This window comes from Accipiter gentilis, chromosome 29 (assembly GCF_929443795.1).
Source record: "Accipiter gentilis chromosome 29, bAccGen1.1, whole genome shotgun sequence".
NCBI lineage: Eukaryota > Metazoa > Chordata > Aves > Accipitriformes > Accipitridae > Astur > Astur gentilis.
Window position 1 is genome coordinate 19,254,007 of NC_064908.1, and position 17,888 is coordinate 19,271,894.

General features: G+C 59.1%; 1 protein-coding gene across 1 annotated transcript in view; it reads left to right on the top strand.

The window, feature by feature from the left end:
- LOC126052412 (carboxyl-terminal PDZ ligand of neuronal nitric oxide synthase protein-like) overlaps positions 1-16,809 on the top strand; it is a 38,998-nt gene extending 22,189 nt beyond the window's left edge. The window contains exons 3-11 of the mRNA XM_049833024.1: positions 6,514-6,606; positions 7,310-7,368; positions 8,863-8,971; positions 9,394-9,535; positions 9,916-10,076; positions 11,649-11,816; positions 12,912-13,077; positions 13,777-14,134; positions 14,624-16,809. Of these exons, the coding sequence (XP_049688981.1) occupies positions 6,514-6,606; positions 7,310-7,368; positions 8,863-8,971; positions 9,394-9,535; positions 9,916-10,076; positions 11,649-11,816; positions 12,912-13,077; positions 13,777-14,134; positions 14,624-15,113 (1,746 nt within the window). The 3' untranslated portion in view covers positions 15,114-16,809. The remainder of the gene's footprint in view (positions 1-6,513; positions 6,607-7,309; positions 7,369-8,862; positions 8,972-9,393; positions 9,536-9,915; positions 10,077-11,648; positions 11,817-12,911; positions 13,078-13,776; positions 14,135-14,623) is intronic.
- The last annotated feature ends 1,079 nt before the right edge of the window (positions 16,810-17,888 follow it).

Consider the following 17,888-nt stretch of genomic DNA (forward strand, 5'->3'; position numbering starts at 1 on the left):
TCTGTGGCTAGTCCATCCCGTGGTGCTTTTCTTGCCAAGACTAATCAAAGCTTAGTCTGTAACCCGGTGTCTGCAGCTCAGGCTGTGGCCAGGGACGTCGGCATTGCCGGGTGGGTTGTGTGGAGACTGAGCCTGTGGTTTGGGTAGAATCCTCGGGAAAGAATGTATGGAGCTCCCCAGGGACAGCATGCTGTGCCGGGGACCCTGCTCCTGCCGCCCACGTCTCCTGTGGGGGTATCTGCATGAACGGCTGGGCAGGAAAGGACCGATGCACAGGAGTCCTGGGGAGGAGAGTGTGGTGGGACCTTCTGGTGGGTGATCACCAGGGTCCTGAACCCCACGGATGGTGCTAAGAGGGACAAGGGCACAATGCCAGTCACCAGAGGTTGCACTCAGATTAAGAAGGGGACAGAGAGGGTTGCACTCAAATGTGCCAACTCAGCCCTTGACCAGCCAGCTCCCGAGAAGAATTAGGAAAGGGGAGAAGGGGATCGCCGAAGCCTGCAGCCACAGGTGGGCCCTGACCCAAGGTCCGGCGCAGAAGCTTGCACAGAGAGCTGCTCCCCACAAATGGGCTGAAGCCACATCCCGGCACCCCAGCCCCAACTCCAGGGCTGGAGCACAAACCTGCAGACGCTGTCCTGCATCATTGGAAGAGTCCGAGTCCCGCCGGGCTCTGCAGGCAGCAACACTGCTGCCAAAGCACAGAACTAGGAATAAATAAATAAATCCTGTGTGATGAACTGTGGTCACATTTCCTTGCTGCCCCTTCAGGGACTCCCAGAAATCCAGCGGGGCCGCGATAGCTCCTCTTCAGCTCGCTGCGTGGGGAGTGGGCTGCGGTATCTACAGAGAATTTGTTGGACGGTGGAAGGAGCTAATTTAAATGAGAAAAAAAGACTTTGGGTATGTTGCCAGCATTCTCCTTGCCTATTGTACTCCCCCTTTGGTTTCTGCTTTCCACTGAACAGTTTTATGTTTCCAAGGATCATAAATTCTCATTTTTCCACTGGGCAGGAGGTGCACTCCTGGGCTCCACCACTTCCTGCGTCGCTTTTATGTCCGTGTTGCCCAGTTACTGCAGCCCAGACCCAGACTATGCCCGACGGCATTCACACCGGCCACGTCCCCGGGAGCGTGCGCCCCGCCGCCGGGCACTGGGAGTTCATAGGATTCAGACAGGCACATGCTTCCCAAGACGAACAAAGGAAAGGCCATAACCCAGCGGTTTCCAGCCGGAGGCCTTGAGGGAACGGCTGTGGCTGACCGGTGAAAACGCCGCTGCCTGGCAGGGCTGTCGCGGGAAGGTGCGATGTGATGTGATGTGATGCAGAAGGGGCCGTGGTGACTCGTGGAGGGGGGGGGGGATTGGAGGCTGGACCGCAGCCTGCGGTCCAAAGGGTATGGGAACTGACACTGCTCGTTTGTCAGCTCCGAGGCGGCACGCAGCGCTCGGCTAAGCTGCGCTTGCTGGGAGAAGAGCTCAAGAGTTTTCTGTAACATCAGTTCCAAGCGGCAGCACTCCAGCTATCAGTAGTTCAAACAGCAGTCGAGATAGAACGCCGTGCCCTCATGCCGTGCGGGTCAGTTTGCTTTGAAATTAGTCACATTCCTGAACTTGAAATACTTGGCTTCATCATGGCTTGAACTGCTAAAATGGCGCTCCTATGGTATCGGAGGTTGCGTACCGCGGCGGGAGGGAAGGATGCCACCCACGCCGCTGGGATGCAGGAGCAGGGACCGGCGGGTCCTGCCGGGGTGAGGCTGCCCGGAGCCGGTCTGTCGGGGGGCAGAGCCGAGCAGATCGCCACCTCCTCATTGCCATGCTCCCTGTGTCCGTCTGGCAGGCGAGGTTTGGGAAGGGGCTGTGACTGCTTATTGTTGTGGGGTTGTTTATGGACACATACATCCTGCAGCCTGCCAGGCCGGGACGGGGCAAGGGGAGGCTGGGGGCAGGACAGCAGGCTAAGGGCTGGCTGGAGAATTTACAGCTGCAGGACGAAGTCGTCCATTTCCAAGCCTGTGGCATCTTCCTTTGGGCACGCAAACAAAGTCCTTACCCGGCGGCAATTGGAAGCACTGATGTACTCCTGTTTGTTTCAAAAACCTGGAGAGCCTCTGCCTTAATTTCCCTTAATTCAACTTGGGCTGCACCGCAGCAAACACCATTTGAACCGTGGCTGGGAGCGTGCCCTGGCTCTGCCGGCACTCTCGAGTCTGGCCCTTCTGCTCTTTGTTAATGGGAAAGATGCATTTTTTGGAAACAGAGACTGCCTCTAAGACTTGCAAACTCTCTATTTTATGACAGTTTTCATTTGCATAATGAGGGCCCTGATACCTTCAGTAATTAATCACATTAAGAATTGCTTCTTTGAATAACTCTATTCATGCAAGTTGTTCTTAGTGCTGGAAACTGCATATGATTTCCAACGTGCATTAGCCCATCTCTTTCATCAGCAGATGGAAGCTGGTAACTGCATGTGTAATTTATATCTGCTTGGGTGGAATTATCAGATGAAATATGCATTACACGGCGCCATTAACATTTCTAGTCATACAGTCTTTAGCTCTTGGGTAAGTTAATATTACATGCCAACAGTGTGTGGGACTGTATGAAAGGCAAGGACTCAAACACAGGGATTTAAAAGCAGAAATGGAAAGTATTCCAGGTCAGACACATCAGAAATAGAATTAATGAAGCTGCTAAATTAAATGAGATGCATTGCCCTTTGTTGACCTGCGTTTTTTTTATAAAATGTCCCATCTTTTCTCCATGGCTAAGAAGGCTGCCAGGCTTGCCTGCTGAATCGCCGCTTGTAAGGGCAACTCCAGATCGTTTAACATCCGGAAAGCTTTCCCCCATAGGACAGCACAAGCAGCAAGAGAATAACGACTGAATCTCGGAAGGCAGCAGAGAAGATGAACACTGCTGTGTGGGTTTGGATTAGTCGGTAACCTTGACAAATTTGGAAAAAATATCACATCTATTCAATAGTAAGAAAAAAAAAATCAGTGGCTTTGCTTTCTGACGCCAGTGCCAGGTTAGCCAGGAGTCTCGTGCTCAGATGTACGTTGGTTTACGCATGAACATTTTTAGAAGAGATAAAGTCTGCTGTCTTGGAGTGCATTTTTTCATGTGCTTTTTTGTCATTATACAAATCACAGTTAATTAAAATACCGATTCCTGCTTGATAGGAAGCAATTAGGTGACTGAAGCTGTATCCCATCTGCCTCTTACGCGCTGAGATGGAGAGAGAGTCCAATCCAAGCCGGTGCGGCATGGGCTCGCGGGGCTTTCGCCCAGCCCTGCTCTCGGGAGCACGGTGCTCTCACCCGGCTGGCGTTACCGCTCCGCATGCTGAGCAGCCGCTCAGGACCGCGCCGTCCTACGGCTCCTGCTGCTCGAGGGTTTTCACCCTTTAGAAAGAATTTTGGGGCCCAGTGGTTTTGATTGTTTTCAGGCCAAGCTAATTCTGCCCATGGCTGGGACCCCAGCACCTCTGCCGCGGGGAGCGTGCGTTGGCCGTTTGCAGGGGCTCTGGTGAGGACGCGGCGGTGGCCGTGAGCTGCACGGAGCGAGCAGGACGGGCAAACGCATCGGCCTCCTTCCTCGCTGATGATGCTGTGGCGAAGGGCTGCATCCTGAGCGGAGCCTGAGGGTGCTGCCTGCGGATTGCAAGGGTCAAAACTGCTTCAGACGCCATGTGCGGGGTGTGCGTGTCGCTGGGGCAGGGGAGAAGCTCTGAGCTTTGCTCCAGCCCACCCCGTGTGCCTCCCCAGCCCCAGCCGCCCCAGCACGGCTCAGCACCAGCCCGCGGCAGGGGCAGAGCGTGCCAGGCAGCTCACACCGGCTGTACGGCTCTGCTTGGAGCTGAAGCCCCGTACCTGTCCCAAAGTCAGGTGTGGTAGCTGGCTGGGGTTCCTTGGGTTTACAGAGACTTGCCATCACTCCTGGCAGCACCTGGAGATGCGCTGCGGCTGCTCCTGATTGTTCTTTTCTGTCCAAGGGAGAAAGAAAAAGCATCTCTGCAAAATCCAGACTTGGACTTTGCTTAAAGCCTTTGAGTAAAGAGCCTTGTTTGAATGTAATTGCACCCCTGTTGCTACAAGGGGAAAATACACTGTATTGCGCTCTCTTTCTTGGAAAGCTCGGCTAGTATTTTCCCAGCCATTTGTGTATAAAGAAAGATAAATAGCTCTTTAGCGGGTAGAACAATCTATCCCGGTTTTATTGACGTTCATGCAAGCAGACAAGGAGAAACAGTTTGGCAGGGCTGAACGTAGGGGAGGGGGAAGCTCCAGCCCAGCGGAGCTGGGAGCACCCAGTGAGGCTGGGCTGGGGGTGCCGGGCGACCGAGGGGCTGTTCGGGCAGAGGGTGGGAGAAGGCCTTTCGGGTGCTGAGGCTGGTGAACCCAGCTGCCTGGCCTCAGCCCCGCAGATCTGTGCATCTCCTGCAGGTCCCCCCCAGCCCGCGACAGTCTGCAGGATGCACTTGACACCTCACCCATCATTTCATTGCTCCCTATAAATAAAAAACGTGTATAGCAAATTTAGCTCTGGCTTCACACACAATGGTGCTATAGATAGATTTTTTAAAGAGCTTGTCTCAGAGTAATAATTCATGGGGAGATCAAAAGGCTATGGTTTAATCCGGGGTCTGTCTGATACCATAAACCTTGCAGAGTGCTAAGAATTCAATGAGCAGCATCAAAAGCCTGATAAACATGAAAGCCACCCAATTTTCTGCCTGTAAGGCTGGCGTGTCTTACAATGGGTGCTGAGGAGCTGGAAAGACGCGTATCTTCTCTGCAGTGCTTGGGTGCCGCGCTGACACGGAGCCACACACAGAGTCCTTCAACTTCAGGCTCCTGAAAGAGGTGCCTGGACTCCCTTAACATCTCAATTGCTACCTGCAGCTCCGCCGACTGTATAAAGAGATAAGATTTCTAATTAGGTGTCTAATTACACAGCGCAGGTAGGCTTCAGGCTGCACTCTGACGCTTGGCATCGCCTTGTCGTCCGTGTCTGGGAGTCAGGCAGTCTGCGCTGATTCTCCAAAGCGACGTGGCAGAGGCATCCCAGGAGACAGTGGCGGCTGGTGGGGGAGCAGAGGCAGCTCCCGTTCCCGGCAGCATTCCGTGGGAAGGCTCGGTGGCACAGTGCTCGCCAGCGAGGTGGCTGGCTGTCCTTGGGGGGACGGGAGACCGCGGAGGGGGCAGCATCACCCTGGCACCTTAGCAGGAAAAGCTTGTGAGCTGCTTCCAATGGGACAAACTGATGGAAGATATGGCCAGAGCCCATCCATAGCCTGTCTTCTGGTAGACCATGACCAACAGCGTGCGGAGGGAGCCAAGAGCCGTCGGGGAGCGAGGGCAGAGCAGGCACAGGGGGAGGCTCGGCTTCAGCCACATGCGCTCACGTTCGTGGTCTCGCTGCGGCCGCTTGCACAGGCAGAGCCAGCAGGCGCTGGTGTCCCTGCGATGTCCCCTTTGCCGAGTCCCAGCTCCGTTACAGCACCATTGACATTATTAGACTGTTAAAGCCGGGGATTTGTAACCTCTGCTTTCCAGCTATGGTAACTGTACATCGAGTTAATCCAAAGGATTTATTTTTTAATAGATACACGGTGGCTGTTACTGTAGCTGCAGTGATAGTAATGGATGTGCTGGTTTAGATAAATTGAGGATCTGGCCCAGGAAAGCTGGATTTCAGACAGGAACTGTGAAAAATATGGGGTATCAAAATGCTGTATTTGGAAGCCGAAAATAGTGCCTAAATTGGGGCCAGTAAGGATCAGCGCTCTAAATACAGGTCTCCAGAGTGGAAGGGCTCTGCCATGCTTCTAGCTGCTAGCAAAAGCAACATTTAAAAGCCAGCAGTTTAATTTTTAACACAAATGGAAGTGAGTTCAGACTGCAGACACCTGCAGGTGAGGAGCTGGGTTTTTCTCCAGAGATACCGAGCCCACTGAGGTTAATGTGATTATGCAAATGACTGAGGTATAATTGCATTATTGCCACCCATCTGGCCCTCCCTGCAATTCATAAGTGATTTTATACTCCCCACGCGCTGCAGCGCTGCTATACGAGGGCACTGGCGATGCCATAAATCACTGCTTGGTGTTTGCTGCAAGTGCCGTCTCCCCGTCAAGCCTCTGGTGCAGACTCCCGCTGGACCAGGCATGGCCAACGCATCAGGAAAGTTCTTCCTGGATCCGAATTAACGGTCTCTGGATGTAGTCCAGGGGATCAAGCTCTGCTTGTCCTCTCCCAAGGGATGCTCCTGGCTCCTGACAAAGCCAGGATCCTGCCTGGCATCTCAGCTACAGCAGCGGGTCCTTCCCAACATGGATTTTCTTAGCAGGATAAAGCAAATTCCTACTTCCCTCGGCAGTTGGGATTAAACACAAACCCAACATTTTCATGTAAAGCACTGACTAATAGCGCACTGATACTGTCCCACGTACCCCCCAATACTACCTCTCTTCTAACCTGGGTTTTTCTTCCCATCAGTATGAATTCAAAGCCAAAAACATTAAGAAGAAGAAAGTGAGCATCATTGTGTCTGTGGACGGGGTGAAGGTGATTCTGCGCAAGAAGCAGAAGGTGAGACTTCTCCAGCCCAGCTGGGGCATTTGGGGCCAGAGCACCCGGGATGTTGGCTTTGACCATGTCTGGATATTACGACTGCTCAGGATAGTCACACTTCTAACCCAAACTGTCCTTTTCTTAAAAACCACACAGAATTTTCACAAGAAAACACTCCATTTTTCATCAAACTGATAACAAAACCTTGCTGAAAAAAAGAGTGGGAAAATGACACTGTGGGAAGAGGATTTTTTTTTCTGTCACAAAATGTCAAGCTTTCAGGAAATACAGTTTATTTTTCTTGTTAATACCAGTAGGCTTTTTCTGCACTGCTTGGGCTGAGCACCCCTCAGCTCTTCGCCCAGGCTGTGCTTCCCACCGAGCCGAGCCAGCAAGCTGGAACCAGATCTCCTAAGACCTAGCTCAGAGCCTTCTTCCCCAAAATGTGTTACTCTTCTGCATATTTGATGCTATGAATTAATCTTAGGGACCACATTCAGCCCTGAAAGCTATGATCAGATGACTGGATATAATAAACGATCAAAGAAATCTATTTTTATCCAAGACACCGATGAAAGAGCCATTGTTCATAGAGTCACAGTGTAGCCTGGATTTTGGCTTGCGACAAATGCACCGTTCTCCAGGGCTCCTGCCCATCAGCATGCTGGAGTTTCATTTTTACCTGACCCACTGTAATTTTGTTTCTGCCCTCTGCTTACAGAGAAAGGAGTGGACCTGGGACGAGAGTAAGATGGTGGTGATGCACGATCCTGTGTACAGGTACGCAGCAGGGGATTTAGACCAGCTAGGTCCAGTCAGCCCTGAGCGATGCGTATCCATCCTCCCGCTTGCTGAGTTACCTCCACCAAGGCTGGCTTTCCAAAGGGCCATGTAGAATTAACAAGGTTGCAAAATTCCTGCTGATGGGGAATCCTTTTCATACATTTTTGAGAGTGAGATGGACTGATCTAGCTTTGAAGCCGGCTCTGCTTTGAACAGGGTTAGACTAGATGACCCCCAGAAATGTCTTCAGCCTGAATTACTCTCTGATTCTGACCCTGAAGCCAGGCTTCCCGCGGTTTTCCTTCAGAGCATGGCTCGCTGTGTGCTTCTGAAGAAGGGCCTTACTCTAAGGCGTAAGCGCTTACAGGGAATTGACTCATGCAGGACGTGGTGAGGTGGTGTCGACTTCCCATAGCACCTGCTGTGGGATCTCAGAGTATTTTGGAGACCACAAGCCCCACGCAGAGGTTTACATTGCACGTAAACCTGATGCCTCAGGAGCCATCAGGGGTGGCTTCCTTGAAGGCAGCCCCAGCGATGGTGCGTAGCCTGTGGACACAGTTAAGAGCACACGCTGCACCAGGCTGTTAGATCTGCCAAGTGAATAATTGGACCACGAGCGCGAAGCCCGCAGCCCTCAGGGCTAGGATCACCAACACTGGTTTTCTGGGTCAGTGCCCTTGGTGAGGAGATAAGGAGCGGAGAACGTGCTGATGCATTATGCGTGCCTATCTCTTACTTCTGGCATTCTTTAAAGATTATTACAAGATGTGGTACATCGGCAATAATTGCTCCAATTGCGAGTTCGACACAAAAAAATTCCAATGACAGAAAAGAGTAAAAGAGAAAAACATTTTGAGAATCCCTTTGGTTTCTTCCCTATTCAGAGCTGAACTCGTTTCTCACATTTTTACCCAATTAAATCAAACATATAAAAAGGTCTTTAAAAATGGTTTTGTAGCACAGGGAGGAGAAAGAGTCAGCCTGAATAGGGAAGACAGAAAATCCTCTGCGTACACTCAGCATCCCTGGGAGAGGCATCCGGGGGACGCTGCCTTTTGTGCCGTGCCACCCGCCTGCTGCTGAGAACGGACCCGCGCCGGGTCCCCAGCCTGGCTGCGCCGAGGTGGGCAGGACATTCGCTGCACAGGCAGTTGTGCCACGCTGCAGCCCAGGCAGGGATTAATTGCCGGGCCTAAAAATAGCCACAGGATTTCCAATATTATAGATTTTTTAGCTTTCCCACAGCATCTTTAAAAAGCTTTTGTCTACTTCAGAAACCAGAAGGTTTTCCATCAAGCCACTCTCTAAATCCATCTCCTCCTGCCTTGAGAATTGCAGGAGGGGCCGTGCACCAGCATCACCTCGTTCCTCCAAGCCCGGGTGCTGTGAGCCAGCCTGTCCTGGGGACACACGGGAACCGCCGAGGTTGTCTGGGAGGGGCAGAGACTCCCCTGGGTATTTAATTCCCTTCATCTCTCTCCCACCTAGAATCTTCTATGTGTCTCACGACTCGCAAGACCTGAAAATATTCAGTTACATCGCAAGGGATGGTGCTAACAACTCCTTCAGGTGCAACGTCTTCAAATCGAAGAAGAAGGTAGGATGCTACGGCTGGGTCACCCCCAGGCGAGACGTCTCCGAGGGACCTCGCACCTTCCCGTGTGGGACCCAAAGTAACTGCTGGGATGGAGGGTGCAGAACCCTGGGGAGAGACCGAGGCAGTGCCGGTGCTGGGTGTCCCCAAAAAAACGTGCCTGGTGCCTGTCCCCTCCTGGCCCAGCCCGGGCAGCAGCACAGCCCACACAGAGATAAGAGCTCATCTCCGAGAGCGGGGGACCGGGGAGGGGGGATGCTGTGCATCAGGTCCAGCGGCGGACAGCAGCGGAGAAAAGATGGCATGGGAAAAGATGGGAGCGTGGGACAGCCCCGGGGCGGGAAGCGGGAGGAAGACTCCCAGTTCTCCCACCGGCGGTGGGACGGCTTGCCGCGGGTCTGAGCGGCGGCGGGTTTGCTCCGCAGAGCCAGGCGATGCGGGTGGTGCGCACGGTGGGACAAGCCTTCGAGGTCTGCCACAAGCTGAGCCTGCAGCACGCCCTGCAGAACGCCGACGGGCAGGCGGACGGTGCCAGCGACAAATCGGCCGAGGAGCAGCCGCTGGAAGGTGACGCGGGGTTCCCCATGGGGCGCGGGCAGACCCCTACCCTCGGCAGCGGCACCGGGGGTGCTTTGGGGTGGGGAAACACGTCCTTTGTGGGCCAGCTCTGGTGACAGCGAGAGTTTTGGGCCCCTTCGGGTGGGGGGCACCGGGAATCCACTCCGACTGCCCGCTTGTGCTGGGCACAAAGGGATGGCAGAGGCTAAGCCCCCCCCTTGCCCAGCAGGCTGAGGGTCTGCAGGCACCAGCCCCTTCCTCCTGCCCCTCTGCAGCAGCTGAGACTTGAAGCAAGTCCTGGCCTCGTCCCTGAGCTACCACCCCAGCTCCTTGCTGCGATCCTGCGGCGGGGCGGGGAGCTTGGGTTTATTTATCCATCTTGTTTGAAGTTCACCAGATAAAGGGCTCCAAGATCACGGACGCGGACGAGGTTGGCATCGACTCTGACAGCATCTGTGTGTCCGAGAGGGGACCCGGAGAGCTCCCCGCTGGCAGGGGGGACCTCGGCATGCTGAAACCTGGGCAAGCCTCAAAGGATAAGAACTGCCAGGTAACGGGGACAGTCCACGTGCCCTGCTGCTGCTGGGGTCTCTCTGCTCGGGGTCACTGTATCACAGCTTGATTTGGAGGGGCTTTCATGGAGACACACACACACCCCCCGGCTCCCTGCTTTTGCAGCCCCGGTGGCAGGACACAGCGTTCAGCGCCAGTTTACCCACAGCTAAGCTGTGTCCCAGTGCTGGGGCAGGGGGAGAGGAGAGAGTTGGGAGCGGGGCCACGGCGCATGGCTAAGTGGGCTTCAAATGCAACGCGGGAGAGCCCACCAGGGCGGGCAGGGCAGAGCACAGAGGGGCTCTGCTGGAGCCATCGCCCAGCGCTAGAAAGAAGCGAGGCAGGACCCCCGCTCCCGCGGCAGCATCCACGTAACAGCCAGAAACTAAGAGGAGGCATCTCTGGCGAGGCAACCATTTCCCTGCCATACGGGATGGATTTCTGTGCCCCCAGCAGCAACCCCCAGCTCCCCTCGTTCCCCAGGACCAGGGACCAGCATCCCCGAGGGATCCCAGCCCCGGCAGCCGCGCAGGCACGCAAGGCACATTTGGCGTGAGCGGTGGTTTCGCCGTAATGAATAGCTGCTCTGCAGAGCTTCTCAGTGAGCGCTTCCCGGCGGCCTGAATGGCATCGCTTCATCTCGCACAATTGTATCGCTTGCAGGGCCTGGCTGAAAACAGCTGCGGTGAAACGCGCTCAATGGGATTCATTTCCGTGGCTGGAAAGGCAGGGCTTTCCTGCGCTTTCCTTCTGGGTGCTGGAGCTGCCCAAGCAGGGGAGGGCAGTGGGCTTGGAAAAGCAGCGGCCACGGGCCAGCTCCCAGCGGGACACGCTGCCAGGGGAACCGTCCCAAAACACCCCCGAACCAGGGTGGGAGGCTGCCTGCCGGGGGGACACACGACTTGCTGCCCGGGTCTGGGCCGCATGCCGAGCGCCCCAGTGTTATGGAGGGCCAGGTGAGCCACGCACGGGGCCACCGCACGGTCCCCGAGGCAGGCGAGGTGGCTGCGAGCTCAACCCACCTTGGGCTGAACCGGCAGAGGAGTGGGGCTGAGCGCTGGCGCTGGGGGGACCTCACGGCTGGGTCTGGAGCTGCCCTGAAATCGGTCCGTGCGCGCGCTGCCCTCCTCGTGCGGAGCATCTCCGAGGGCTGGGACCCCTGCAGCTTTTTAAAAACGCTGACGGCCCTGGCACTGAACTGCTGCTGCCACTGGCGAATGCTCCGGGCAACAAGCTGCCTCGTGGGGAAGGTGGTGGGGTGTTTGGGTCACCCCCTGCCATCTCGTCCCCGGGGACCTGCCCTCTCCGTTTGGAGCTACGGCCAGACGCAGGCGCCGCCGCCCTGCCGGCTCTCTGGGAGCAGGAGTCGCTCCGAAACGTGCTGTCCTGGGGACGGTGTAGTCGCGCAGCGCCTGACGCCGAGCCCAGGGCTGCGCCCCTCAAAAGCCCCTCGGTGCCAGGGCTGCGGGGGCCGCTCTGCTGCGCTGCGGTCAGCGCTGTGGGGAACCACGATCCGAATCCCAGCCCGAGCCGGTCGATCCGCTCACCCTGCCCGTTTCTTTGCGCCCAGGATGCCGAGAACTGTTCCCTCCACCCGGCCAGCTCCCAGCAGCTGCTCAGCCCCAGCAGCCCCTGCTCCTCGGCCTCCATCACCCCGCTGGCCTCCCAGCACTGCCTCCAGCTGCTCCAGCAGCAGCTCCTCCAGCAGCAGCAGCAGACACAGGTGGCTGTGGCCCAGGTACGCGTCCTGCCCTCCCCGCCGGTGGCACCGGCACTTCTCTCCCTGCTCCAGCCTCCGGGCTGGGCTGGCAGCGGGGGCGAGCGCCCTGTGGTGTTAGGGGAGCGGTACGGGGAGCTCGCAGCATCGCTCGCAGCGTAGCGCAGCATTGTTTACAGTATAGCTCGCAGCGTAGCTCGCAGCATTGCTCGCAGCATTGTTTACAGTATAGCTCGCAGCATTGCTCGCGGCATTGCTCGCAGCATTGTTTATGATATAGAGCGCAGCATTGCTTACGATCTAGCGCGCAGCACTGCTTGCAGCGTAGCTCGCAGCACCGCTCGCAGCATTGTTGACAGCATTGTTTACAGCGTAGCTCGCAGCATTGCTCGCAGCATTGTTTACGATATAGAGCACAGCATTGCTTGCAGCATAGCTCGCAGCATTGCTCGCAGCATTGTTTACAATATAGCACGCAGCATTGCTCGCAGCGTAGCTCGCAGCACAGCTCGCAGCATTGCTCACAGCATAGCTTGCAGCATTGCTCGCAGCATTAATCGCAGCATTACTCGCAGCATCGCTCGCAGCATCGCTTGCGGTGTAGCTCGCAGCCCAGCCCACCTCCCCCAGCCATGGAGCTGGCTACACATAGATCCCCCAGGCCGCTCTAGCAGGGTCACGGGGGACCCCCCCAGAGCCCCCAGCTCTCTTTTCACCCCATTTTTCAGAAACCAACCGCCCGGTGCCTTTTCCCCCAAACCGGCAGCAGAGCGGGGAGCCCGGTGCCCCCCCCCTCCCCCCGGGCTGGGCACTTCCCCAACTCATTTCATGTTATGGAGGGGGAGAAGCAGCGGAACCCCCTCTCCCTCCTATCCCCCCCCCCCCCCCCCCGTGGTTCGGGACGGACACCCACCCCCACGAGACACCGGCGGGGGGGTGCCGCGGCGGGGCCGGCAGGGGGCGCGCGAGTCCCGCCGCGCCGCTGGTGGCGGGAGATGGTGGCGGGAGATGATGGTGGCGGGAGATCGCGGGGGGTGCGGGGGGGTGTCGGTGCGTGTGTGTCCCGTGTCGTGTGTCCTTCTCTCCCCCCTCCACCCCCCACCCCCCCCCACGCAGGTCCAGCTGCTGAAGGACCAACTGGCGGCCGAAACGGCGGCGCGGATCGAAGCCCAGGCCCGGGTACGGCAGCTCCTCCTGACCAACCGGGACCTGCTGCAACACGTCTCCTTGCTGGTGCGGCAGCTGACGGTGCTGGAAGCCCGGGAGCAACACCGGCAGCCGGGTGAGAACAGTGGCCCCCCACTCCCCCCAGCCCCGTACCGGGGTGAAGCCGGGGGCGGCGGACCCGCCGCCCCCGGCTTCACCCCGGTGCGGGGCGGGGGTTGTTTGAGTGCTGGGGTGCTCCCGGCATCATCCCTCTGGACCATCTCTGCACCCCTCGCGGTCCCAGGGAGCAGCCGGAATGATCCCAGCGCCATCCCGGCAAGCGGGGGACGGAGGGGGGGGGGGGCTTCGGAGCGTCTCCACACCCCTTGCAGTCATGGGGAGCAATTGGGATGCTCCCAGTACCATCCCAGTAGGCTCGGGGGGGGCTTTGGAGCATCTCTACATCCCTTGCAGTCTTGGGGAGCAGCTGGGATGCTCCCAGCACCAGCGTGCCTGGATCTGGGAGGGGGCTTTGGAGCATCTCTGCACCCCTTGGCGTCCTGGGAAGCAGTTGGGGTACTCCCAGCACCATCCCTTCAGACCATCTCTGCACCCCTTGGCGTCCTGGGAAGCAGTTGGGGTACTCCCAGCACCGTCCCTTCAGACCATCTCTGCACCCCTCGCAGTCACAGGGAGCAGCTGGGGCATTTCCCAGTACCAAACCAGCAGGCTCTGGGGAGGGCTTTGGAGCATCTCTGCAGCCCTCGAGGTCCAGGGGAGCGGCTGGGTTGGAGGTCCCCAGCTCTTCACGCGCCCCTTGTCCCTCTCTCGCCAGTTGACCGCTCCTTGCAAAACTTGTCCCTGGCTCAGTCCCTCTCCCTGAACCTGAAGAACCACTACAGCTTGGACGTCCACCTGCCCTCCACCTCCACCCCCGCCAGCATCCTGGGCAGCCCCGTGGCCCCCGGCTCGCTGCCAGCCCTGGGTCCCGGGGACTCCTACCTCAACCTCATCAGCCTGGAGAGGGGCGGCCGCCGCTACGGCAGCAAGGAGGGGGACGAGTGCCTGGCTGTGCTGGAGGGGCAGGACGGGCTCAGCCGGCGCGTGGAGGGCTCCGAGGTCAGCGAGTTCGCTCTGCTCAACGGGAGCAGCCGGCAGAAGGTGGACGACACGGACAGAGGGGACGAGGATAGGTAGGATGTGCCACCTCCGTCTGCCGCCGGCTGGAATGGGAACACCCCGAGCAGAACGTCCTGCTCCCCGCTGCTGCCCCGGCAGGGCTCCCACCGCGCAGGCCACGTTTCGGAGGGCTCACGGCAGCAGAGCCTGCAGCAGGGGCTGGGGAGGAAGGGCTGTGTTCTGGGAACTCGGGGCCAAGGCTTGCCAGTCCAGGGGCCAGGCACTGGTTTAGGTTCCCGGCAAGGAACCCACCGTGTCTCGCCACGGCGTCGCTGCCTGCCCTGTGCCTGTCCCCCTGCTGCGAAACGGTCATTGCCCCAGCTCCAGCGTTTGTAAACGGTCATTGCCCCAACACCTCGCCCCAGCTCCAGCCTTTGTAGGTGATGGGTTGCACCGATGGGACCCAGCAAAGGTCAATGGGAGAGCCTGGGGCAGCCAGCCCAAGCCCCCCCGTGCAGGTAAGTAGTCGCCCATCACCTCCTCTCTCTGCCTTTGCTTCCCAGGCGGCAGCAGCCCATTCCCAAGCTCAACCCGCCACCGCCCATCCTACGCAAAAGGTCAAGCAAGACCTCCCCGAGCCTGGAAGTGGAGGTGAAGCCCGAGAGCACTGCCCATATGAGCTTGCCCAGCCCCAGCGTCTCCGGCCTCACCAGCACTGCTGCCGGCTCGCTCACCTTCTTGGACCCCGAGGCAAGGACTCCTGCACGGAGCACTGCCTCCGGCACAGAGCCCGTTCCTGCTGGGACCTGCCAGCGTGCTCTGGGCAAGGACAGGACTGGAGAGAGCGGGCAGATGTCCCCCCTGGCCAACATCCGCGACCCTGCAGCCAGCGAGGCCCTGGCCAAGGACTTCGCTGCCTTGGCCAGCCCCACGGACAGCACGCTGCCCTTCTCCCCTGCGGATGACACCTGCTTGCACATCAGCTTCTCTGAAGATGAGCTGCTTGAACCAGAGCTGGACACTGCTGTGGGGCCCAGCGGGGTCCCTTCTTAGTGGGACTGCAGTAGGTGGCAGCTGGCTGGCAGGCAGTCCCAGCATCTCCGTCCACACTGATCCACCAGCCCACGCTGGGGCTGGGACCCCCTGTGCCCAGGCTGGGAGGCAGGTCCCTGTGCTGTCCCTGTCCTGCGCAGCAGCTCCCTTCGCCACACACGGGACTGCCAGGCAGGATGCGACCTGGCCAGCCCCTGCCCTCGGTCTGCACCAGCTCATACTGCCTTCCCGCTGCCCCGTCCTCCCGTCTGCTGCCCGTCCCGTCCCTGCTCACACAGCCAGGGGTGCTGCACGGGGTCCCTGCCTCCGGGCAGCTCTCTCCGCTGCTGCCTGGCAGAGGCACATTTCACGTTTGTCACTACATCCCTTCTGCTGGCCGGGCGGCTCCAAGCAGCCCTGCGCCAGCCCCATCCTTCCCACAGCAGACGGGTGCCTTTCCCAGCCCCTGGCAGGATGCGTGCCATTGCCCGCTGGGCAGCTCAAGGGGGGGCAAAGAGCTGGCAGACAGGCTGAAAGCCAGGGCGTGCTGGCGCTGGTTTGACTTGCTCCAAGGAGGTTCCCACCCAGCCGGTTATTCCCCATGGGATGCTCCACAGCAGAAGCATCCCCGGGAGTTGAACAACGGGAGCCCCCGCGCAGGGGCACAGCACGGCGCAGGGCTGCGGACGCCCGGACGCGAGGCTGCAGTCACTAACCCTGTTCATCGGTTGCCGCCCGCGGGAGCGGTGCGAGCGGGGCCGTGCGGCGCAGCTTCGGTGCCGTTCCCCTGCCCGGCTCCCTGAGATGGGTGCCAGGTTCCCACCAGCTGGGTTTCTCCAGGGCAGCCTGCGTCCACCAGCATCACGCTGCGCCCAGCCCAGCCCTGCTTTTGGGGACGGCAGCCCCACCGCCACGTCCCCACGCGCCAAAGCCACCACTGCCTCCCTCCACAGGTGCCTTTTCCCCCCACCCCAGCACCCACTGCCCACGCAGGCTGGGGCCAACCCCCCCAGAGGCCACTAATTGGGTGCAGGGCTGGCCCTGGGAGCCCGCTGCTGCAGCAGGTGACACCCCCCCCCCAAAGGGAGGGTGCACCCCATGTCCTGGGGTCAGGGTGGGAGAGCCCCCCCGCCCCGTGCCTCTCCAAGCTGCTGGTGGCTGCAGGCAGGAGGCTGCTCCGTTGCGTTGATTTTAGGGTGTTACGGCGTGGTTTGGTCTCAGAAGTGTGAGTGTCCTGGGATGAGTTGAGGTTTAAGGAAGAAACCTAGCCCCGGGTGAAGGGCCGGGGCGAGGCTTCGGCGGCGCCACGTGTCCCTTCAGCCCGGGCAGGTTTTGGGGAGGGACCCGAGGAGATGCTCATCCACCTCGGTTGTTTGAGAGAGGGCGTTGGGGAAGTGTTGGAGGGTCGAGTTGGGGAAGTGTCAAGCAGAAATGGAGACTCGGAGCAGCCGTCGTGCTGCCTGTTCCCAGCACAGCGCTGCTCCCACAGCAGGGGGGACATGGGGGGTGACGGGACACGCACCCCAGAGCCAGCCGCGGCGATGCCGGAGCTGACCGGGAGGAGCCGGGTCGGGGCTGGCGGCATCCCCGCTGGGGACTGGGCCTGGGGGCTTGTAAAGCTGCGGCTGGGCTGTCCCGTAGTGCGGTAGAGACAGACCAGCCCGTCCATAGGAATAAAGTACGCCGCAGTTTGGTAACTGACTTTTAAAGAAAAAAAAAAAAAACCAAATAAAGGTGTCCAATTTGCAGAGCAAGTGTTGTGGTCTCTGCCCCACCGGGGCCCACGTGCGGGGAGCCCCGAGCCACCATCCCCAGGTGCGGACTGGGGACCCCCCCCCCCCCCGGGTATTCCCAAAGAGGAAAGATCGCCGCTGGGATCCAAGGCTGCCCCGAGCCACCAGCCTGCTGCTTGCCCGGCTACAGCCCCGTCTGCTGCCCTTGCAGGGCCGGTGACGGCAGGAGGTCCTGTGCCCCCACACATGCTGCCACGCAGGGGCCAGGTTCCTCGGTTGGGGACAGGACCCATTTCCAAAGCAACCCCCACCTCATGCTGCGTGGCACCCAATGCTGCCGCCCACCACAGCCCCCACCGGGCTGTGCAGCCCCCCGGGCAGGACCCCGCTCCCCACGCACACTCTTGGTCCTTTCCTGCCCTCGGTTCTACTCCCCAAATCAATCCTGGCCCCCAAACCGAGCCCGGCCCCGGCACGCAGGGTGGGAGCAGACGGAGGTGGTAGATCGCAGGCAGGCAGCAAAGCCCGATGCTGCGGGATGGGATGGGACCAGCCCACGGGGACTGCCCGTGGCAAAGAGGGGCAAGAGCCCCCTGCCCTCCACGGCACCCCGACCCCTCCGAGGAGGGGAAGGAGCCCGTGGGTGGTTGAGCACAGAGACTCCAGGACAGATGGGGACCCTGCAAGACCGCCACCCAAGCAGACCGGGGAGGGTGGCCCTGGCTGGAGGGACCCAGCCCAGCCCTGGGGGTTGGATGGACGCGGCACCCAGGACCTCTGGGGGGGGGGGGTCTCGGGGCCCCTCTCCATCCCTCCGCAGAGCGGGTGCAGCTTCCAGCACGACGGAGCTGGGAGCCCTTTCCCCAGGCCCACTGCAGACATCTGCCTGGGGGGGCCGCCCACGCCGGGAGGGGGCACTTCCAGCCCAACGTCTTATTATGCTTCCTTCATGGGAAGAAACTTTTTCCTTTGCTGTCTGGTAAGCTGCTAGCAATCATCAGGCAGGCAGGTGGTAAAGATTCATATCCATCAAACAATGCCATTTAGTTTGTAACCTGTGACT